Source organism: Polyodon spathula, chromosome 12 (assembly GCF_017654505.1).
Source record: "Polyodon spathula isolate WHYD16114869_AA chromosome 12, ASM1765450v1, whole genome shotgun sequence".
NCBI lineage: Eukaryota > Metazoa > Chordata > Actinopteri > Acipenseriformes > Polyodontidae > Polyodon > Polyodon spathula.
In genome coordinates, this window is record NC_054545.1 from 20792705 (window position 1) to 20817719 (window position 25015).

At 43.9% G+C, this 25015-nt stretch overlaps 1 protein-coding gene across 1 annotated transcript in view; it reads left to right on the plus strand.

Moving 5' to 3' along the window:
* LOC121324357 (nuclear factor NF-kappa-B p105 subunit-like) overlaps positions 1 to 25015 on the plus strand; it is a 94301-nt gene that overhangs the window by 16071 nt on the left and 53215 nt on the right. Inside the window, exons 8-10 of the mRNA XM_041266099.1 lie at positions 15583 to 15687; positions 17444 to 17535; positions 24664 to 24802. Of these exons, the coding sequence (XP_041122033.1) occupies positions 15583 to 15687; positions 17444 to 17535; positions 24664 to 24802 (336 nt within the window). The remainder of the gene's footprint in view (positions 1 to 15582; positions 15688 to 17443; positions 17536 to 24663; positions 24803 to 25015) is intronic.

Sequence of the window (25015 nt, forward strand, 5' to 3'; positions counted from 1 at the left end):
AAACGGGATACATGGCGCGAAATAAAGTCAAATTAAAACTATGAAAACAACAATATATGTGGAATGTGAAATTAAATGTGAAAATAAAGATAGATGAAGATAGACAAGAATAATTCAACTTTAGATACTTTTAGAATAATTAGAATAGTAATATGGAAACTACGTGTTCTATCGTTTTGCAAAGCAACACTCTGCAAGACTGAGAGATAAAGTTTTGAGCAGTTCGTATTTAGCCTCGGTTATCTTGTGTTATCTTATCTGTGCTCCATCCAGACCTTTTTAAACCAATCATAACCAGTCCTGGCTGACGGCTGGTTGCTACAACGCATGTACACAGTGGGTTTAGCTGTTCGCATTTCTGAGCGAACACAGCCCATCTTCAGTCTATTAAACAGATGGGATGAGCTGCATTGTTGATGTACCAGTGTCATGTGAGTGGGGGAAATGAAATTCACGTCACCCAGATGATGGGAAGCGCAATTCATTTACTAAAATGCTGGCGGTTCAGTGAACATGCGAACACTGTTAACCAACCGCCACTGCTGCAAAGACTGATTTTATAAGAAAGAAAGAGCTTGACAACAAGCATTTTGCTTGATATGTAGAAACAGGCAACTACGAGAGGGTGTCAAACAAGCTGTGAATGGGCTGGGAGGCTGAAAATCAGATTGTTCTCAATTTTATTGCAACTGAGGTACCGTTCAGTCGAGCGAAAATTGTAAAGGTGTACTCGAGCTGAAACCTCCAGATAGAAGGGGTACAGTTTCAAAAAAAGGTTGAAAACCTCTGACCTACGTATAAACTATCAGGAATAGATAAGGAAAATGTCGACTAATACAATACAATAAGATTTATTTGAAGTTGTTGAAGGTCACTGGTCTCTTAATCCCAGAAGGTCTGATAAACCCCTACGCATGACTATATATTGATAGAAATTACATAAGCAAATGAGAAGTCGGGGGTTTTGGGGGGTTTTTTTTGGAATACCATGTACCTTCTCAAAAGTGTTTTAATATTATCCTTTAATAAAGGAAAACGACTTTAATTTGCATGTGTCTATTTCACTGCAATACAGTTTCTTCTTTGGAATAAGATACTTTTTAACATTTACATTTTATTTCTGTTTCTTCATAAAAAAATAATGTTTTCTGTGGAGAGTAAAAATACATTAACTATGATTCATGTACTAAGGGTTACTCTTAAATTAATTCACGATCCAGTTTATGGTAAATTGTGCATGCATGACAAAAACTAGGCTGAATTCGAAAATGCAAAGCGGCCCAGAATTTGGGATGTTATTAGAGTGGCCGGAAATTTAGGACATTATATGAAAATTTGAGACATAAATGAAAACAGGGTCGGTCTATATATAAAACTATCATTACATTTAATGTATCCTGTAACAAAACTGCAATATATATATACACACACACACACACACACACACACACACACACACACACACACACACACACACAGTGGCTTGCAAAAGTATTCAGACCCCTGACCAATTCTCTCATGTTACTGAATTACAAATGGTACATTGAAATTTAGTTCTGTTCGATATTTTATTTTAAAATGCTTAAACTCAGAATCAATTATCGTAAGGTGACTTTGGTTTTATGTTGGGAAGTATTTTTAAGAGAAATAAAAAACTGAAATATCTTGCTTGCATACGTATTCAACCCCTGTGCTGTGGAAGCTCCCAGTTTGCACTGATGAAAGAAATTGTCCTAACGAGGACACAATTACCTTACCATTGGCCTCCACCTGTGAACCATTAAAGTTGCTGTCACATTTTCTGGATAAAAACCCCACTGTTGAAGGATCATTGGTAAGGCTGTGAATCTGAAGGAAAATGAAGACCAAAGAGCATTCTACAGAAGTTAGATGTCAAGTAATACAAATGCATAGATTAGGGAAAAGGGTACAAAATAATATCCAAGTGTTTGGATATCCCAGTGAGCACAGTTGATCAATAATCAGGAAGTGGAAGCTGCATCACACTACCCAGGTACTGCCAAGAAAAGACCGTCCCTCAAAACTCACGCTCAAACAAGGAGACTTATGAGAGAAGCCACAGGGAGGCCAACAATCACTTTGAAGGACCTACAGAGTTCAGTGGCTGGGAGTGGAGTAATGGTGCACCAGTCAACCATATCAAGAGCTCTGCATAACACTGGCCTGTATGGGAGAGTGGCAAGAAAGAAGCCGTTACTCAAAAAGTACCATCTGAAAGCACGTCTGGAGTTTGCCAGAAAGCATGAGAGTGACCCAGCTGCGATGTGGGAAAAGGTTTTGTGGTCAGATGAGACCAAGATAGAGCTTTTTGGTCAAAACTCAAAGCGGTATGTGTGGCGCAAACCTAAAACTGCCCATGCCTCAAGACACACCATTCCTACAGTGAAGTATGGTGGTGGCAGCATCATGCTGTAGGGATGCTTCTCATCATCAGGGACTGGGCATCTTGTTACAGTTGAAGGAAGAATGGATGGAGCAAAATACAGAAAAATACTGCAAGAGAATCTGCTTCAGTCCGCTAAAAAACTGAAGCTTGGGAGGAAATTTACCTTTCAGCAGGACAATGATCCCAAGCACAAGGACAAAGCAACATTGGAGTGGCTCAAGAAAAAAAAGGTGAATGTCCTACAGTGGTCAAAATCACTCCGACACTGTGTGCAAAGCTGGTACATACTTACCCCAAAAGACTTAAAGCTGTTATTGCAGTGAAAGGTGGCTCTAGCAAATATTAATGTGTGGGGGTTGAATACTTATGCAAGCAAGATATTTCAGTTTTTTATTTTTCTTAAAAATATTTCCCAACATAAACACAATGTCACCTTACAATAATTGAATTTGAGTTTAAGTGTTTTAAAATAAAATATCGAACAGAACGAAATTTCAATGTACCATTTGTAATTCTGTAATATGAGAGAATTGGTCAAGGGTCTGAATACTTTTGCATACGTGTGTGTGTGTGTGTGTGTGTGTGTGTGTGTGTGTGTATATATATATTTATTTATTTATTTGAAAGAAAAAAGTACACCACTACAGAAAGCCAATTCGTATATTCGTGCATAACATGATAATTCATATAAAGTTATAACCCATAGTTTGTTATATTAGTACAGCAAAATATCACATTATATTTTAATGGAAAGGTTGTGGAAAGCAGATCTCTCTCTCTCTCTCTGATCACAATGTTAAAAATGCCTGCAAGCTTTCTCACTTGTGTGACGACAGACATGAACCAATCAAAATGCTAGACTGTTATGCGGTTCCTTTCCAAAAATCGCTAGTGTCATACCTCGAGATCTGGCAACCCTGGTCAGCTGAGCAAGCCAGCTGTGGATCAGGGAAGCGGAACGGTGTAATTCATTGGCCCGCTCCTTTACAGAGTACAGTTTTATTTTTCTTAAATATATGTTCAGCCATGGATGTTGGACAAAAGAGTTAAAAAAAAGTGACAAATACAGATGCAGTCACTTTACAGTGTTTTGCATCATGCGTGTGCATGGTAACCATTCATTTTCCAGTTTCAAACATGAGTTTACCTACCATAAACCTGGTTCCCTGAAAGAGAAGATGGCCACCAAAACATCGTTATGGGATATACGCCTGCCTATTGGTAGGTGTCACTGAGCTCTTTCTATAAAAGCTGCCAATAGGCCCCTTCCCCTCGGTGACCCCCTCGGTCCCGCATACTGAGGGTACATAACCGTCACGCAGGGGAGCCTCGCCCTCTTTTTGCAACGAAACCATGATGTCGACCGATGCAACCTAGTGGTTGGTGGCCATCTTCTCTTTCAGGGAAGCAGGTTTACGGTAGGTAAACTAACGTTTCCTTTCAATTTGAAGATGGCCACCAAAACATCATTATGAGAAAACGAGTACCAGACCATCGCGAGGGAGAGAAGAATGGCAGCATATGAGAGACACCAAGCCCTGCCTGACCAAGGTCAATGGTGTAAGCGTGCAACCTCAAGGACCCTAGTGCGCACAGAGGGCAATGAGGGGTCTATCACATTCAGGTGATAGAACCTGGAAAAAGTATTCGGGGTAGCCCAGCTAGCCGCATCACAGATTTCAGCCATGGAGGCACCTCTGAAGAGGCCCATGACGTAGCCACACCTCTCGTGGAATGTGCGGCTACCCGCCCAGGTGGGGGTAAGCCAGCACCATCATACGCAGTCGAGACTGTGTCCGCAATCCAATGCGACAGTCACTGCGAAAGGGGCTGTCCCAGGGTCCATGTCCCGTGGCAGACAAAGAGCTGGTCAGATTGACACAGCGCTCTCGTCCTATCCACATAAGAAGAACAAGAAGATAAGAACATAAGAAAGTTTACAAACGAGAGGAGGCCATTCGGCCCATCTTGCTCGTTTGGTTGTTAGTAGCTTATTGATCCCAAAATCTCATCAAGCAGCTTCTTGAAGGATCCCAGGGTGTCAGCTTCAACAACATTACTGGGGAGTTGATTCCAGACCCTCACAATTCTCTGTGTAAAAAAGTGTCTCCTATTTTCTGTTCTGAATGCCCCTTTTTCTAAACTCCATTTGTGACCCCTGGTCCTTGTTTCTTTTTTCAGGCTGAAAAAGTCCCTTGGGTCGACACTGTCAATACCTTTTAGAATTTTGAATGCTTGAATTAGGTCGCCACGTAGTCTTCTTTGTTCAAGACTGAACAGATTCAATTCTTTTAGCCTGTCTGCATATGACATGCCTTTTAAGCCAGGAATAATTCTGGTTGCTCTTCTTTGCACTCTTTCTAGAGCAGCAATATCTTTTTTATAGCGAGGTGACCAGAACTGCACACAATATTCAAGATGAGGTCTTACTAGTGCATTGTACAGTTTTAACATTACTTCCCTTGATTTAAATTCAACACTTTTCACAATGTATCCGAGCATCTTGTTAGCCTTTTTTATAGCTTCCCCACATTGCCTAGATGAAGACATTTCTGAGTCAACAAAAACTCCTAGGTCTTTTTCATAGGTTCCTTCTCCAATTTCAGTATCTCCCATATGATATTTATAATGTACATTTTTATTTCCTGCGTGCAGTACCTTACACTTTTCTCTATTAAATGTCATTTGCCATGTGTCTGCCCAGTTCTGAATCTTGTCTAGATCATTTTGAATGACCTTTGCTGCTGCAACAGTGTTTGCCACTCCTCCTACTTTTGTGTCGTCTGCAAATTTAACAAGTTTGCTTACTATACCAGAATCTAAATCATTAATGTAGATTAGGAATAGCAGAGGACCTAATACTGATCCCTGTGGTACACCGCTGGTTACCACACTCCATTCTGAGGTTTTTCCTCTAATCAGTACTTTCTGTTTTCTACATGTTAACCACTCCCTAATCCATGTACATGCGTTTCCTTGAATCCCAACTGCGTTCAGTTTGAGAATTAATCTTTTGTGCGGGACTTTGTCAAAAGCTTTCTGGAAATCTAAATAAACCATGTCATATGCTTTGCAATTATCCATTATCGATGTTGCATCCTCAAAAAAATCAAGCAAGTTAGTTAGGCACGATCTCCCTTTCCTAAAACCATGTTGACTGTCTCCCAGGACCCTGTTACCATATAGGTAATTTTCCATTTTGGATCTTATTATAGTTTCCATAAGTTTGCATATAATAGAAGTCAGGCTTACTGGTCTGTAGTTACCTGGTTGAGTTTTTTGTTTCCCTTTTTGTGGATCGGTATTACGTTTGCAATTTTCCAGTCTGTCGGTACCACCCCTGTGTCAAGAGACTGCTGCATGATCTTGGTTAGCGGTTTGTAAATTACTTCTTTCATTTCTTTGAGTACTACTGGGAGGATCTCATCCGGCCCAGGGGATTTGTTTATTTTAAGAGCTCCTAGTCCCTTTAACACTTCTGCCTCAGTTATGCTAAAGTTATTTAAAACTGGATAGGAACTGGATGACATGTGGGGCATGTTGTCAGTATCTTCCTTTGTAAAAACTTGTGAAAAGTAATCATTTAACATATTTGCTATTTTTTTTTCTTCTTCTACGATTTTGCCATTTGTATCTCTTAAACATTTAATCTCCTCTTTGAATGTTCTCTTGCTGTTGTAATATTGGAAAAACATTTTGGAATTGGTTTTAGCTCCCTTAGCAATGTTCATTTCTATTTCTCTCTTGGCCTTTCTAACTTCCTTTTTGACTTGCGTTTGCAGTTCCGTGCACTCTTTCTGCGTACTTTCTTTTTGGTCCTTTTTAATGCTCTGTAAAGTGCCTTTTTTCGCTGAATATTTTTTTTAATTGATCTATTAAACCATTTTGGCAATTTAGTTTTACATTTAGATTTGTCTACTTTAGGGATGTAATTGTTTTGCGCCTCTAGTACTACATTTTTGAAGATCAACCATCCTTCTTCTGTGGGTGTTTTCTCTATTTTACTCCAATCTACTTCTGTTAGTCTCCGTTTCATGCCTTCATAGTTTGCTTTTCTAAAATTGTAAACCTTAACTTTAGTCTTAATATCTTAATGCCCGAGAAAGTTCAACTTCCTATCCTTCTCCGAAGCAAACAGTGGAGGATGAAAGGACTCCAGTTTCACAGACTGATTCATGTGGAAGGCTGAAACCACCTTGGGGACAAAAGCAGAGTTTGCACGCAGAGACACTCTGCTATCATCATCCCAAATACGAATGCAGGAGCTATGTACAGACAGCGCCTGCAGCTCACTAATCCGCTTTCCGGAGGTGATAGCCAAGAGGAAGGCTGGCTTCATGGACAGGTGCTTCAACTCGATGGAGTATATACACTCAAACGGGGCCTGCTTGAGAGCCTCCAGTACAATCTCAAGGTTCCATTCGTGGAGAGTAGCCCATCTAGGAGGGTGAAACCGCCGAGTGCCTGGGAGAAACTGGGTAGCCAGGAAATGCACTCCTGGGGACACAGAGTCAACAGGGGCATGGCAAGCAGAAATAGCTGCTAGGTAAACTTTCAGTGTGGGAGATGATCTACCAACCTCAAACAGATCTTGCAGAAACTGCAAGATGACAGCCATGGGACAGGAGATTGGATCATGACAGTTAGTATGGCACCAATCTTTAAAATATTTCCACTTATAGGCGTACAGTGAGCTAGTGGAATGCACCCTAGCATTCTGCAGAGTACCCACAACTGCATCTGACAGACCTACGGCTGACCAGCAGTCCTTTACAGGGGCCTGGACTTCGGCTCCAGTGCCAAAGTGTGCCTCTCGGCGAAGCGGGATCTCCCGGGGCAGGCTATTCAATAGCTGGCACAGGGTTGAGAACCAGATTCTCCTGGGCCACCTGGGAGCCACTAGGAGAACTGATGCCTTCTCTGACCGGACCTTTTCGAGAAAGGCCGGAAGTAATGGCAGCGGCAGGAACGCGTAAAGGAGCGCTCTGGGCCATACGCAGCAGTGGAGGGAGTACCACAGGGGGCAATGTGTCGTCTCCGCCGAAGCGAGAAGATCGACCTGCGCCTTTCCGAACCATTCCCAAATGCGCTCCACTACCTGAGGGTGGAGCCGCCACTCCGACAGATGCAGACCCTTCCTCGAGAGGAGGTCCGCCACCATTGGGCCCAAATCAAAAGCCTGAAGGCAAGGCGATGTAACCCCAGGGACCGAAGGCCACACTGGTGGTTGACATACGCCACCACTGATGTGTTGTCCGTGCGGATCACCACATATCTGTTCCACACCATGGGTAGGAAGTGCTGGAGGGCAAGAAACACAGCCTTCAGCTCCAGCATATTGATATGCAGGAACGTCCAACGGCCCGACCAGGGTCTGCTGACGCCCCAACCCGAGTCGTCCGTCGTTACCACCCTGCAGTTGTAAACCACTCCCATTCGCACTCCTTGGTGCAGGTGAGAGGGAATCCTCCACCAGCGCAGGGCCACCGTACACGAGAGGCACACTATCAGCCGACGGTGCCTGTCGTGTTTGGGATGTAACCGGAATACATTGAGCCATGTTTGTAACAGGCACATGCACAATAAACACAGCTCGATGGCTGATACCACTGCTGCCATCAGACCCAGTAGTTGCTGGCACAAAACAGGGAGAGGTGGTGCTGTAGAGCTGCTACTTTGTCGTCCGACAGGTATGCGCACATCGTAGTGGAGTCCAGCCGGAGACTCACATATGCTATGCACTGCACCGGCGTCAGTCAACTCTTGGCATCGTTGATGGTGAGGCCCAGCCTCAGTAGATGCTCTGTCACTAGTGCAGTGTGGGCCACCTCTCCCTCCTGCGACTGGGAACAGATCAACCAGTCATCAAGGTAATTCATCACTCTGATTCCTTGCAGCCGCAAGGGGGCAGGGATAGCGTCTACACACTTTTGAAAATGTACGGGGAGCTAGGGAGAGGCCAGACGGCAGCACGGAAAACTCGTATGCGTTCCCCTGAAAGGCGAAGCGGAGGAATTTCCTGTGCTGTGGACGAATGGGAACGTGAAAATATGCGTCCCGTAAGTCCACCGTGGTGAACCAGTTGTCCTGTCAGACAGACGGGAGTTTGTGCGGGACCCTGCTTGGGCAGCTAGTTGTCTTTGTATACTGTGTGTTATTGTAAAATAATATTACCGTCTCCACTGGATTACCTGTTAGCTTAGTCAGCCACGAACATTGCCGGATTTAAAGATTTAATTTGTATTGTTTTCAATGGCATAGCTGTCCTCGGTGGTCGGAATGTGTAATTGCATGTACCCAGTGGTGAAAATGTGTCATTACAATGAAAAAATTGACAAAACTGGCATGTCATCCATATTGATTGTCTCATGGTGGCCATATTGTTTCATAAAGCAACTTTTCCAGAATAAAGTTTTTAGAAGAAAGTATACCCAAAATCAAGTCAATCGGCCAAAGGGTTGTCGTTTAATTGTTTTACGCTAAATCCAATATGGAAGCCACACCATGTGACCTAAAAAAAAATCTTTAATGAGAATTAATCTTGGACATGAGTGGACTATGGAAAAAAAATTTCACAGCTGTACTGTTTATCGTTCATGAAAAGAAGACTTTTGAAAATGGTCCAAAATTGAGTAATTCCAAAATGGCTGCCACACTGTGTGACCAAAAACTAAGGCCCAGCGTCCCATAGTCCTCTACATTCATGCCAAGTTTCATGAGTTTTGGTGAAGCGGTTCAAAAGTTATAGGCATTTGTAACTTTTTGGAGATGGAAGAAAAAATAATAATAATAATAATAATAATAATAATAATAATAATAATAATAATAATTCACATGATTTCAGGATGAATTCAGCAGTTCCTGTAGGTTCCCTCTGCTGGGTAGTGCATTTCAAAGCGAAGACTCAACCATGAGCACCAAGGCGTTTTCAAAAGAACTCCGGGACAAAGTTGTTGAAAGGCACAGATCAGAGGATGGGTATAAAAAAAATATCAAAGGCCTTGAATATCCCTTGGAGCATGGTCAAGACAATTATTAAGAAGTGGAAAGTGTATGGCATCACCTAAGACCCTGCCTAGATTAGGCTGTCCCTCCAAACTAGATCACCAAGCACTGATCAGAGAGGCTACCAAGAGGCCAATGGCAACTTTGCAAAAGCTACAGGCTTTGATGGCCAAGACTGGTCAAAGTGTGCATGTGACAACAATATCCGAAACACTCCTTGAATCCCATTTGAAGTTTGCAAGAAAAACGACTCCGGACATTCTGTAGCCATGTGGCAAAAAATGTTGTGGTCTGTAGAAACTAAAATGGAACTTTTTGGCCTAAACCCAAAGAACCATCCCTACTATGAAGCATGGTAGTGGCAGCATCATGTTATGGGGATGTTTCTCATCGGCAGGGACTGGGGCACTTGTCAGGATAGAAGGGAAAATGAATGGAGCAAAGTACAGAGAAGTCTGTGAGGAAAACCTGCTGCCCTCTGCAAGAAAGCTGAAACTGGGACGGAAGTTCACCTTTCAGCATGACAATGACCCAAAGCACACAGCCAAAGCTATACTGGAGTGGCTAAGGAACAAAAAGGTAAATGTCCTTGAGTGGCCCAGTCTGAGCCCGACCTAAATCCAATCGAAAATGTGTGGCGTGACTTGAAGATTGCTGTCCGTCAACACCCCCCAAGGAAATTGACAGAGCTTGAACAGTTTGGTCACATATTGCTAGGTGTACAAAGTTGGTAGAGATCTATCCCAACAGACTCACAGCTGTAATTGCTGCCAAAGGTGCTTCCACCAAGTATTAACTCAGGGGATGGAGACTTATCTAATTATGATATTTCAGTTTTGTATTTTTAATATATAATTTTTTTCTCAACAAAAACTTTTTTTCCCCTTAACAGTGTGGAGTATGGCGTGTAGATAAGTGGGGGAAAAAAAAAACTATTTTAAATGCATGAAATTCTGAGGCACTGTAGCAGGGGGAGATCTGTGCTGACTCTGCTGGTGTGTTCACGGTGCTGCAGGAAGAGGGCGGCAGTCGTCCAACAACCGCCTATGAGATATGGCAGTGACACGAGGAGGTGGGAAAGTGGGTGTGTGGATTTTCCCCCTCTCTGAATGGCTGAGAGGCGGGTCTTGGGGAGATTGTTAGCCCTATAAGTTAACGCTCTGTTGTTTCTTCAGGTCTGCCCTTTTAAATGCGCCGAGAGTGCGGAAGCGCTGGTCCACGACCGAGAACCAGTTGGAGAGACAGTGAGGGTGGGGAACCCTTGGGCAGACCCCTGAATAGTATAGCTGAGCAGGCTAGTTAGTCAGCAGTGTAGGACGATCATCTGGGTCGCACGTGCAGCGGCGACCGGGATATCGCTACAAAGTGCAGCACCTTTTCTTTGTAGTTTTGTTACTGTTTTATTTTTCCTTTTTCTCTTCGCCTTCTATTCTTGAATTATTGGGCCATGGGCTGGCTGAACCCGGACGTGGTCACCAAAGCCAGGTTGGTGAAGCTGATCATGGTGGAGCGGTTTCTGGAGTGTCTGGCTATGGGTATGGGTCCAGCGACAGGCACCAGATACTCTGGATCGGGTGGTCGAACTAGCCGAGCAGTACCAGGTAGCGGAGCCAACGCCTGTGAAACTGCCAGGGAGGAGTGCAGCTACTGGATTGTCCCCTCAACTGGCCCCAGAGAGGGCAAAGGGACTGGGGGAAGGGGTAGTCCAGGATTTGGTCGGGGGGTGTCGGCGGGAGCTCTCGGCCCGGGAACTGGGGCAGGGTGGGGATAGCCACGGGCTGCTGCAATGTCAGACCGGGGTCTTGCGTGGACGCCTTATCGGCATTTTTTATGTCTCCAGTGTTTCCCCCTCTTTCCAAAACTTTGGGGAGAGAAACCAGCCCACCGAGGTGTTGGACGTGCAGGGAGGCAGGCCACCTCGCCCGGGACTGTCCCGTGATGGAGTGTGACCTCAGCCGACCAGGTAGGCACGTTCAATTACCTCAGTCACTTCAGCACACAGGTTTTGTTATTCCTGTGACAGTGGATGGTAAAAAAAAACCCAGGCTCTCCTGGATTCAGGGTGTGGTCAGTCTCTAGTACAGGAGAGCCTAATTTCACCGGGGCATAAACGTATATTGGGACGGGTGCATATTAAATGGATTCATGGGGATGTCCTCTCCTATCCCAAGATCAATGTGTGCATGACTATTGGCCAGCAGGTGACATAGGTGCAGGTAGGATTATGTCCTCAATTGCCGGTACCAGTAGTTCTGGGACGGGACTGTGAGCAGTTTAAAGATTGGTTGGCTGCCCTGACAGCCTCGTCCTCTTTATTGGCAAAGAAAGAGGAAGTAATTGGAGAGATTTTTCCCTTTCGCAATCCAGAATTGGGGGGGGAGGTCGCGGAGCCAGCGCATTGGTCTGGCTCTGCTGCCTCTGCTCGGGATCGACATGACCCCGAGTTGGAACCCATAGGAGCTGATTTCTTAGCTCGCTCCCGTGACTTCCGACTCAAGCAAGGGCATGACGATGTGTTGGGCAGGCTTTTTGACCAAGCAGCGGTGGTTTTAATTGTCGGGTGGTCGAGCCCAGACGCGCTGTCACGTACCCCCACTTCGAAATTGATTGAGACCTGCTGTACCGTGTTGATGAATTACCCCAGACCGGTGAAGTGCGTCATCAGTTGTTCATTCCTCAGCCCTTTAAGGAGGATTTGTTGCCGCTGGCTCACGCTATTCCCCTGTCTGGTAATTTGGGAAGGGATAAAACTCAAGCAAGGCTTGTGTCACTGTTCTTCTGGCTGGGGCTGGATGGCAATATCGAACGGTTTTGTGAGCGGTGTGGGGAATGTCAAAAGGCCAGCCCTAGAGCCATTCCACCAGCCCCACTGGTGCCTTTGCTCCTAGTGGAAGCTTCGTTTGAGGGTATTGGGATGGACATAGTTGGGCCAAGAGAGGAGCGTGGCAGGATACACCCACCTACTTGTCATTCTGGATTACGCTATGCGTTATCCAGAGGCTATTTCCCTCCGATCTATGTCCACTAAGTCTGTTGCCAACGAGCTTGTAAAGGTTTTTTCCTGGGTTGGGATTCCCAAGGAGATACTAACCGATAAAGGCACCAATTTTATGTCCCGGCTAATCCTCAGAACATGTAAGCTTTTGGGAATTAAGACCATTAGGACCTCGGTGTTTCATCCTCAGACTGACGGTCTGGTGGAACGCTTTAATAAGACCCTTGAGCATGTTGCACAGGTTTATTCGTAGTGATGTGCGTTACTGGGACCAGCTGATTCCTCCCCTTCTCTTTGCAATCAGAGAGGTACCCCAAGCTTCCACAGGGTTTTCACCATTCGAGCTACTGTATGGGCAGAGAACCTGGGGTGTGCTCGATCTGGTCAGAGAGATGTGGGAGGAGCAGCAGGACAATTCAACCAATACCATCCGGTATGTGTTGGACCTGCGCAAGCGTCTTGAGTCTGTTGGGAAATGGGCGCATGACAATTTGCAGCAGGCACAGCACAGACAGGAGACACAATATAACAGAGGAGCCCGGTTGCGCACATTTCAGCCGGGAGGATAAGGTACTTCTATTATTACTCAGTTCTGAGTCGAAACTCTTGGCTAAGTGGCAAGGACCCTTTGAGATTACACGCCAGGTTGGGAAGGTGGACTATGAGATCTGCCAGCTGGAGCGACAGAGAAGGAAACACATTTATCACATCAACCTGTTGAAGCCTTGGTTGCAACCAGAGGCATTGTTAGTGGCGCATGTAGATGACGTCATGGACCTGGGACCTGATCTTTCTCTGTTGGCAAGAAAAGGATCGGTACAGATTGCTGAGAATCTGACACCAATGCAGAAATGTCAGGCTCACGGTCTGGTGGCGGAGTTTCCTGATGTGTTCTCTTCCGTCCCAGGGCAGACTCGAGTAGCCCATCATCACATTGATATTGAGCCGGGGGCGCTAGTTCGCCAGAGGCCGTACCGTATACCTGAGCGTAAAAGACACGTAATAAAAGCAGAAATTGATGAAATGCTGACACTGGGGGTAATAGAAGAGTCCCAAAGTGACTGGAACAGTCCGATCATTTTAGTCGATAAGCCAGAGGGGTCAACTCGATTTTGCATTGATTTTAGACGAATCAATGAGAAATCGAAATTTGATGCTTATCCGATGCCCCGGGTAGATGAGTTGCTGGAGCATCTAGGCACAGCTCGTTTTATGATGACACTGGATTTAACGAAGGGGTACTGGCAGATACCCCTGATTCCGGAATCTAAAGAGAGGATGGCGTTTTCGACTCCCTGCGGGTTGTACCAATTTAGGACCATGCCCTTTGGGTTGCACTGAGCACCCGCCACTTTCCAGCGGATGATGGATCGCATCTTGCGGCCCCATCAGCAGTACGCCGCTGCTTACATAGATGACGTGGTTATCCACAGTGAGGATTGGCTGAGTCATCTGTGTAAGGTGGCGGCGGTGCTGCAATCCTTGCGGGAGGCGGGGCTCACTGCTAACCCAAAGAAGTGTGCCATTGGGAAGAGTGAGTCAGAGTATTTGGGGTATCGAGTAGGGGGCAGCCAGATCAGGTTTCTAAGGTGAAAGCCTTGGCTCACTGGCCGGTTCCTACAACCAAAACCCAGGTGTGCTCTTTCTTGGGACTAGCGGGCTATTATAGAAAGTTCATCCCAAACTTCGCTATGCTTGCTGCTCCCTTGACAGGCCTCACCGGGAAAGCTGCCCCAAATACGGTTCAGTGGATGGAGTCGTGCCAGAGGGCTTTTCTAGCCTTGAAGCTGTGTAGTAAGCCAGTACTATGCAGCCCGGATTTTGGTAAGAGGTTCACACTGCAGACGGATGCATCAGAGACAGGTCTCGGGGCAGTGTTGTCTCGGGAGGTTCGGGGAAGCGAGCAACCAGTCCTGTACATCAGCAGGAAGCTCTTTCCCCGCGAGAAAAATTATAGCACCATCGAGAAGGAGTGTCTCGCAGTAAAATGGGCAGTCGAGTCACTCCAGTACTACCTCCTGGGGCGACACTCCACCCTGGTTACAGATCATGCCCCCTTAGCATGGCTTCACCAGATGAAAGATAGCAACGCCAGAATCACATGGTGGTACTTGTCCTTGCAGCCCTATGCTTTCAGGGTAGTCCACCAAGCAGGGAAGCTGCATCAAAACGCAGACTTTTTCTCTCGGGAAGGCATGGGGGTGTAGGATTTTCGAATGAACCGGTGGTGTCATTCTGAGGGGAAGGATATGTAGCAGGGGGAGATCTGTGCTGACTGCCGGCGTGTTCACGGTGCTGCAGGAAGAGGGCGGCATTCGTCCAACAACCACCTGCGAGTCATGGCAGTGACACGGGGAGGTGGGAAAGTGGGTGTGTGGACTTTCCCCCTCTCTGAATGGCTGAGAGGTGGGTCTTGGGGAGATTGTTAGCCCTATAAGTTAACACTCTGTTGTTTCCTCAGGTCTGCCCTTTTAAACGCGCCAAGAGTGCAGAAGCTCTGGTCCACGACAGAGAACCAGTCGGAGAGAAAGAAACTGAGTTTCAGAGCGAGACAGTGAGGGCGGGGAACTCTTGGGCAGACCCCTGAATAGTATAGCTGAGCAGGCTAGTTAGCCGGCAGCATAGGACGGTGATCCGGGTCGCACGGGCATCGTTGCAAAGTGCAGAACCTTTTCTTTGTAGTTTGTTACTGTTTTATTTTTCCTTTTTCTTTTCGCCTTCTATTCTTGAATTATTGTTTGAAGCACCTGCGAGTGCGCTTGCACCCTGAACTGTTTTACCATTATTTGGTATTCCCATGGTTCTGTTTACTATAGTTGGTAAAGCAGACCACGGACCAACAGCGCCCTCTGCGGGCCACAAGAAATCATTACATAAAAATAAAACTGGGCACCTGTGGGTTTTTTCAAGTTCACCTGTTTGTCTCCTGAGTCAGTGAATTACCCACTACCCTTCCACAAGCACTGACGCAACAAAATGTGAAAAAAGTTCAAGGGGGTGTAGACTTTCTATATGCACTGTGTGTGTGTGTGTGTGTGTGTGTGTGTGTGTGTGTGTGTGTATATATATATATATATATATATATATATATATATATGTTTCTATAAATAAAAGGTCCTCCAGGAAGCTTGTTATGTGTTTTTTTTTTTTTTCTTAATTCTGTATTTAACTAAAGAGGCTCCCAACGCTTCTGATCTGAAAATTCTGAGAATGGACCGGATGTCTGGCTCAGCTGCTGGGGGAGAGGAGATGTATCTGCTCTGTGACAAAGTACAGAAAGGTAAGAGACCAGCCTTCAGGGCTGGTGTGTGTGTGTGTGTGTGTGTGTGGTGTGTGTGTGTGTGTGTGTGTGTGTGTGTGTGTGTGTGTGTGTGTGTGTGTGTGTGTGTGTGTGTGTGTGTGTGTGTGTGTGTGTGTGTGTGTGTGTGTGTGTGTGTGTGTGTGTGTGTGTGTGTGTGTATACAGTAATCTGCGGTGGTTACATTCTTGAAAACCCCCGCGGTTGGCAAAACCGTGGTTGGTAAATACTAGAGCTTATGGGAAATAGAGGGTTAGGTTCTCCACAGCCGCAGTTACACTTATCAAAGCCTATCTAACTTGTATTTTCCTTCACTAAGCACAAATGAAAAACACAGTAACATAAAAACAATGCAAATACTATAACATACTGGGTAATGTAACATGTAAAAAGTTATAAAATTATAACACAATAAAAAGTAATGTTTTATTTACCTTGAAAGCCAGGGTGTTGTTGACTGATGACAATTATGTTAAGTTAACATGGAGCAACGAGACCACATGCGCATGCTTCTATGACTAGTACATGAGACAAAGCGAGAGATGATGCTTCTCTGAAAAAATACATGCATTTGGAGCAATACAAATTACGTATTTCTATTAAGTATTATAATGACATCACAAATGTCTATAGTGTGTCATTAAAGGTGTAATTGCTATATGAAGAATGTATTGTAGCGATCCGTGCATTTGTGTTTATGTACTGTATTCCTTGCTGTCTGTTTGTGTTTGCATACTGTGTGTTATTCCTTCCCCACTGTATTCTGCCATTTCTCCAGTTCTGTTGACAATTCAGCGCTTGTCTTCTTTCTATTCCTTAAGGATATTATCTTTAAATATTGCTCATCGTTGTTAAACACATTTTTGGGTCTTCCAGGCCAGGGTTTGTCAATTACAGATTGTTTCTCTGTACTTGTTGATTATGCTTTGGATGCCACACCTTTTCCTTTTTGCAAGTCAAGGTAGTTGTAATAGTAGTAAACATCATGCATCAGAGTAGAAAAACGCAACATGTCTAACACTTTTGCACAGCAGTGTATATATACAGACCAGCTCTCAGCTTGTGGTGGCAGCCCCAGCTCCCCTTGATATATAGAGATACAGAGCAGTTCTCTAGTTTTATAGCCCCCTTAGTTACAAGCATGTTACTGGCATGCTTGTTTTAAGATGAGCCAAAAGGCACGCGGCAAACTACAAAACTATTAACCACCACCCCCGCCCCTTTCAAATGATTAACCACCGCCCCCGCCACTTTCAAATGAAGTGAGTGAAAACATGCAGCTCTATGCAGCCTGTACTAAGACTCGACTCAATCATTCAATTGGAGTCTCAGTACAACTGCACGTGAATTAATAAAGTGCAATTCCCCGTGCTCACATATTACTTTTTTACTTGCACGTGAAGCGCTGTGCAATCCTCGTGCCTAAATACAAATATACATTTTAAACACTCGTGTTACACACACCCGTTTATATCCTGTGTACCAATGACTATACACCAACATTTAACACACCACATGCAACATTTAACAGAAAATATACACAGGGTGGGCACTTTGTCACATAGGGATATGGTTTTTTAACCATATCCATGCCAAACAATAACAAAAAATATATATTTCCATCAGCTATGCCCCAGAGGACCCCTCGCTGTGCCCCACACTCTCTGTAGTTGTCTTCAGTATCTTATCATGTTACTGCAGTGTAAACCTACCTATTATTCTCTTCCCTTTTCCTTAGATGACATCCAAGTGAGATTCTATGAGGAAGATGAGAATGGCTCACTCTGGGAAGCATTTGGAAAGTTTGGACCTGCAGACGTCCATAGACAGGTAATGAAGCTCAAGGAATTCTTGAGAGGTTACTGGTTATACAGCGGCACCAACTCAGACTCTTATCATCCGTTACAGACTCCATTATTAATGAGGATATCTGGTGTGCTTATTAAAGTGTGTAATATAGTTCCCAGTAAAGTACAAATTGAACGCTTGGGGGCCCCTCAGAGATTTGTACTGGCCAATGAAAATAGGCAGTCAGGAAGTGGAAGCATCTGGTTCTTCTTGCTCTCATAAGAACATAAGAAAGTTTACAAACACGAGGAAGCCATTCGGTCCATCTTGCTCGTTTAGTTGTTAGTAGCTTATTGATCCCAGAATCTCATCAAGCAGCTTCTTGAAGGATCCCAGGGTGTCAGCTTCAACAACATTACTGGGGAGTTGATTCCAGACCCTCACAATTCTCTAATCCTCCATTTGTGACCCCTGGTCCTTGTTTCTTTTTTCAGGTCAAAAAAGTCCCTTGGGTCAACATTGTCAATACCTTTTAGAATTTTAAATGCTTGAATTAGGTCGCCGCATAGTCTTCTTTGTTCAATTCTTTCAGCCTGTTTGCACATGACATGCCTTTTAAGCCCGGAATAATTCTGGTCGCTCTTCTTTACACTCTTTCTAGAGCAGCAATATCTTTTTTATAGCGAGGTGACCAGAACTGAACACAATATTCAAGATAAAAACACACAGTAAATGAAGACAGATCCTATGAAGCTTGGAAAATTTGTGAACGAAGGACTGCAATTGAAATGTGTCACCTACCTAGTTTATTTATTTTTTATTTCTTTATTTCTTTATTTATTTATTTATTTATTTTTGCTTGTTTTTTTTAATTGGCATCTGTAATAACCTATTTTGGCTAAACCTTTCTCAAGCCAAGCTTGTGTATAAAAAAATCTGACAGCTCGCCTGGCCAAGCAGTCTAAAGCACTGTGGTCAAGTCTCAGACACATCTGAATACACAGCTCTGAATTCCAGTGGTGTGTGATGACATCTGTCCTTTCCAGATGTAGAACTTAGCAAAAAGGGACCAGCCATGTAAAGATGTAATAGCTACAAAAGCGGCCGAGTTATATAGAAGAAAGGGCAAGCCCTGTAAAGATGTAAAATGTATTATTCATGTTGCTGCTAGTGCCTAGAGGACCAAGTTTACCCCAGTTGTGTCTTGTTTAACTTTTAAATGCCATCTTTACAGAGCCGACCCTTTCTTGGATATAACTGGGCATCTTTGTAGATATTGCATCTTTATGTGACTGGTGCCTTTATGCTAACTGGCCATTTTTGTACCTGTAAAATATTTAAACCTGGACATTTTTGCTACCTATAAAATATATATATATATATATATATATATATATATATATATATATATATATATATATATATATATATATATATATATATATTATACACACACACACACAGTTCACACATACTATTTATAGGTATGTGTTTGGGTAAAATGAACATTTTTGTTTTATTCTATAAACTACTGACAACATTTCTCCCAAATTCCAAATAAAAATATTGTCATTTAGAGCATTTATTTGCAGAAAATGACAACTGGTCAAAATAACAAAAAAAGATGCAGTGTTGTCAGACCTCAAATAATGCAAAGAAAATAAGTTCAGATTCATTTTTAAACACAATACTAATGTTTTAACTTAGGAAGAGTTCAGAAATCTATATTTGGTGGAATAACCCTGATTTTCAAGCACAGCTTTCATGCGTCTTGGCATGCTCTCCACCAGTCTTTCACACCGATGTTGGGTGACTTTATGCCACTCCTGGAGCAAAAATTCAAGCAGCTCGGCTTTGTTTGATGGCTTGTGATCATCCACCTTCTTCTTGATCACATTCCAGAGGTTTTCAATGGGGTTCAGGTCTGGAGATTGGGCTGGCCATGACAGGGTCTTGATCTGGTGGTCCTCCATCCACACCTTGATTGACCTGGCTGTGTGGCATGGAGCATTGTCCTGCTGGAAAAACCAATCCTCAGAGTTGGGGAACATTGTCTGAGCAGAAGGAAGCAAGTTTTCTTCCAGGACAACCTTGTACTTGGCTTGATTCATGCCAAAGCTGCCCGATTCCAGCCTTGCTGAAGCACCCCCAGATCATCACCGATCCTCCACCACATTTCACAGTGCGTGCAAGACACTGTGGCTTATAGACCTCTCCAGGTCTCCGTCTAACCATTAGATGACCAGGTGTTGGGCAAAGCTGAAAATTGGACTCATCTGGGGATGCTTCAGCAAGGCTGGAATCGGGCAGATTTATCTTTGTGCAGGGCATGTGAATCAATGTTACATATGTATATATGTTACACGAGATGCTCTTTCCATGGTGGCCCATAGGGGTGCTGTTTTCCATCATTCAGATCCAATAGGATTCTATGCGATTTCCAGAACCTTTTTTTAACTGCTGTTCATGTTGGATGGCATGTCTGTTTTTCAAAGAGTGAGAAGCACCTTATTGTATGTTACAGATAAAGGAGATAATTGAGACAGTATACATATTGTATTACTTTACATTTCAATGTCTAAAAGAATGGCTTGCAAACAGAGATTTCAGTTGAAATGCCACAGTCTATAAGCATGGCTTGCAAACAGAGATTTCTGTAACCTAGTGTAGCACCAGATATTGGGGTAGATGTACGGATACAGAAGTGGGTGCAAAGCCCCCATAATGCTGCTGTAAATCGTGTTTAGCAGCCGTAAGTAAAAATCTTCGTATGTAAAGAATGGTGGTCACCCAGCATTCTGCACCCGCTATCAAAATTTGCACTTTGCCATCATTAATCCATTAAAATTATATTGAAATGCATTCAAATGCAGAAAAGGGCATGGAATTGGGCAGGATCTGGATACTAAGCGGGGTCAAACATTATAATGTGATGTAAACTTTACACCTCTTCTTACAAGGTGCAAACCATTGTAGAAGTGAGTAACTAAGCACTGTATAAGCACAACTGCAGAGACTTGTCATTGGCTTCAGGGTGGCTGCTGTGGTACACTTCCTGATGCGGCAACACTTGGCTGTTGTTGAGGAGAGGCAGGAACACGTAGGGAGGAGAAGGGCAAGAAAAAGACCTTGCATATTTAATCCCAGGGTCACTTTATTTGGGATACCGGAGGATGCAGTGCTAAAGCGTTATCGTCTCACTCCACAGGTCATCCTTGTCCTCAGAGCTGAATTGAGGGATGAGCTAAACCCCAGCATCAATCTAGAGACCACTAACCCTGCACATTTGAAAGTGCTGTGTTCTGCACAACTTAGCCTCTGGTTCCTTTCAAACCACAGCTGGAATGTCTGGAGGGATAGCCCAATCCACCTGTTCCAGAGTGCTAGGCACATTTCTGGATGTCATGCTAAAAAAAGCATAGATTTTCACATAACTGATGTTGGCTGAGGCTTTTCCAAACATCATTTCATGCTGAGTGACCTTAGCCGTAAGTACTCTCAGCTCCTCAGAAAATGTTTCTTTACTTTTCTGTGCCCCAAGAGGACTTTGCTGCCCTTCCTGACATTTTTTTTTTGGTTTGTATTCTCGTGCTCCATAAATGTCATACAGCAACTACTGCTCTCTGTACTGCTAACTCTGCAAGTGCGGCCGCTAACTAGACAGATACGCTCATTGAGACCCTCACTGTCATAACTGCAGATCGTTATTTGTGCATACAGCTTACATAGGGCACAGTGCAAAATAATTGCCTGGCCACAATGCAGTTTTTATTTTGCATCTGCAATTATTTGCAATGTGCCAATACTTACCCCCCGTCATGTTTTAAAATGAAAATCACTTTGCTATAGCAAGTGTTTCATTCAAAGCTACACTGATACCTAGATAATGGCGGAGCACATTGGAGCTGTTTTCTAGCTGCAATCACTTTAAAGGACTGTTGTCCAAGGCTTTCAGATCCATTATCATGTTTTAGCAAAAGCAATATAACCACTGCCCCCTTCTGTAGAAGAAACAGATCTTTTTATTCTGGTATCTTACTAAGCCACTCTCACACACAAATGCCGCTACTGAGTCGTCTTGGAGATGTTAAAAATTATTTAAAATACTCATTCACACTGCACAAAAATGCTTAATCTATGCTGGTATATAATACCATCATAACCCTTCTACACAGCCAGAAGAATCCAGCGAGTACAACTTTCAAACGTGTCAGTCAACAGATCGTTTTCATGGCAACGGTGATTCGCCCATAAATTACAGCATCAGGCACCATCCTTTCTATTTGTGAATTCACCTCCTCGTCAGCCCGTAAAGTTAACAATTCCTTAACTTATTCATGACTATAATTACTACCTGGTTCTTGAACAACCATCCTATTTAAAAAAAAATTAAAGCGTGTAACAAAAAATACCCAACACGTCCGGTATACAGTCACGTGGGATACTGACTTTCAATCCACGCCCACTGTTTCGCTTCAGTGCCGGCATAGCCTTTCACACAGGAGTTAAAGACGGTTAAGTGCAGTTTCTGAACTACCTCGCGACATCATTAAAATATTTTGGCTCTGTGACGGTACAGGCAATTCACACTGACCAAAATGCTGCATCAGTGCCGTTTCTGAGCCGTCATAACTCGCCTGTGTGAAAGGGGTTAGATGTTCTATCATTGGAGTGAGCTCAAGCTCACTCCAATGATAGAACTACAAAATCAGACCATAATGACTTTAAACAAAAGTACCAGCACGCAGCAATTAATTTATAGCGCTGTATTTGAAAACAGAAAACATGAGAAGAACCAAGACCTTATCAGACTAGTAGAAGTTGTAATAAAGTTAACAAAGGTAATAAGATAAGGCATTATTTTCAATGACTGGTGAGCATTCTTTAAAAACATGACTAGGACACCACGGATTCGAATGTCAGAGAGACAGTTAACAGTGGGGCAATTTACAAGCAAAAACTGAAAAGCGTGACAACAGATCTCTCGCGCTTTTATGGTCATGACGGCTCTGCTTCCACGTTTACATGAGAGTTTATTTTAGGGAGAGAATTTAGTCGTATAAATACAAACGACCTCATTAATAATAAAATAATGGGAAGGTTTATTTAAATATCAACAAACGCGCTGAAAAGAGATGCTGCGCAATAAAGGATATCGTTCAAATAATGCATAGGGGGGTTACATGAGGTTTTACGCGCTAGGCAGAGATGAATAGAAGATTACCCCTCATCTGTCTAGAATGCAAAGGGATTGCGGTTAAAACGTTTCATGCTGCCAAGAAGAAGAAAATAATAATATAGATTTCCGTGTTTTACAGTTGCAGCATATTTTAGTTTAGAAAAGTAAATGCTGACTGGGGCAATTAATGGGGCTGGTATTTCACAGGACGTCTAGGAGGATGAGGATTCCAGCAAATGGTTCGATGTCACTGCCACTGGCCGGTCACCCATTAACCGGTGCATTTCCTGCCAGAACCGAAACTGGGACCTCGAGCTTTGACCGGATGACTGCAGTCGTTGTCTCTCCTGCATTTACAGACATTTCAGTTTCTTGAATTTGTCTCGTACCTGCAGGAGCGTTCTGTTTATTCAAAGTTCAGCGAGAGCACCGGTAATACTGGTGAAAATGGTGGCATTTCTTTGGCGAAGTCGATCCAGTTCATCTATAACCCCCAGGTCCGCAATAATTTGGAGGAGGGACCGAGTTTCCTTATCCTCCAGAGGACCTGGTGTTGCGTGCTGTCAGAAGGGAAGCCGACCGACCACCCGACCCCGACCCGCCGCCGAGCCCCGAGTTCGAACTTTCCGAGTCCCCGCCGAGGACCCCGCGAGTATCCCCCGAGTACCCGAGTCCCCACCCCCCGACCGCCGAACCGACCCGCGAGTAGTCCCCCCCCGAGTCCGACGAGTCCGACGAGTTCCGGCCGACCCGCCCGAGTCCCCGACCCCGAGTTCAGAGCTTTCCCCCGCCCACCGACCCCCCGCCGAGCCGACGCCCGAGTCCGACGCCCCGAGCCACCACCGCCCACGAGTTCCCCCGCCGGTTCCCCCCGCCCGAAGGCCGAGCCCCCCCGAGTCGCAAGAGACCGACCCTGGACCCGCCGAAAGAGACGAGTCACCGACGAGGGTCCCCGCCCCCCCCCACACGAACCGAGTGCCCACGCCCCCCCCCAACGCGGTAAAAAAAAAAAAAAAAAAAAAAAAAAAAAAAAAAAAAAAAAAAAAAAAACACTACATTTTCGTTTGTTAAAAAACAAAAAAAAAAAAAAAAAAAAAAAAAAAAAAAAAAAAAAAAAAAAAAAAAAAAAAAAAAAAAAAAAGTACATTATTCGTAGTGTTATAATAATAATGCTGGTAATAATGATCTAGTAGTTCTCATGCATCGTTCATAATTAGGTCTAGGAGTTTGTTTTACTGACACGTCACGGTCCATGCGTTCAAAAATTTTCACTGACTCTTTGACCAGAGGGAGAATAAAGCCACGGGAATAAAAAAAAAAAAAAAAATGAAATAACTGTCTTTAATAAAAGCATATTGCAGCGCCTGGTGCGCACAGGTTCAGCAAAGAAGCACGAGACAAGCAAATGGAAATTTAATTGTGTTGCTTTTTTATTTGCTCTGCAACGGTGACTAACTAACAGCAGCATAAACGAAGCGCTGAACTAAGCAGAGAACATCAGCAAAAATCGAGGACAGGAGAAAGTCACGAAATCTGTGACACCCGCAACCAACGTGACTAACGTGAGCACCACCAGGACATGCGGATTGATAATAATGGATAATGATTTGTATTAGTAAGATTGAGATAATCTTGTGCTACAGAGGAGGACAACAGAGTGGAAAGAACTTTCCCTGAGAAGTGTGTTCTTTTATATAGGGGAAGTGGAGGCGGTATCGTGGTATTTCATGAAAGTCTACCGTGAAGTACTTTACACGACTGTCGAGTTTGTTGCTATGGGACTAATTAGGCCAATTAGCATGCACTTTACCGTGCTTTACCAAAGTGTAATGACACTTAAGTAGCACACTTTTTTTGCCGTGCACTTTTGGAACGAGCACAATCATGCGTCATTTGTGCGTGACACGTTATGAATGCACTATAGTAGCGCAATTAAAACTTGCATGTAAAGCCCGCCATTGTTTCCCCTCCACTGTGTTTTCTTTTCCCAGTATGCCATAGTGTTTAAAACACCAAAGTATTACAACAATTCCATCAAGAACCCAGTGTCTGTGCTTGTGCAACTGCGCCGGAGATCAGATGGAGAAACGAGTGACCCCAAACCTTTCATTTACTACCCACCGAAACGAGGTCAGTAAGAGTCAATAATACTGTGACCCTCATGTAGCTACATTTTTGTTTTTATGTTATGACATGAAGCGTTAGTAACTGGATCTTTAGTGACTGCAACTACATTCCATTGCTAAGCATACTGCGCATCATTTAAAACAAACTCCGTTTCCAAAACACTGATAATATTAACAAAATACCAAATATTTTAAGATGGAAGTACATTTTGATCTC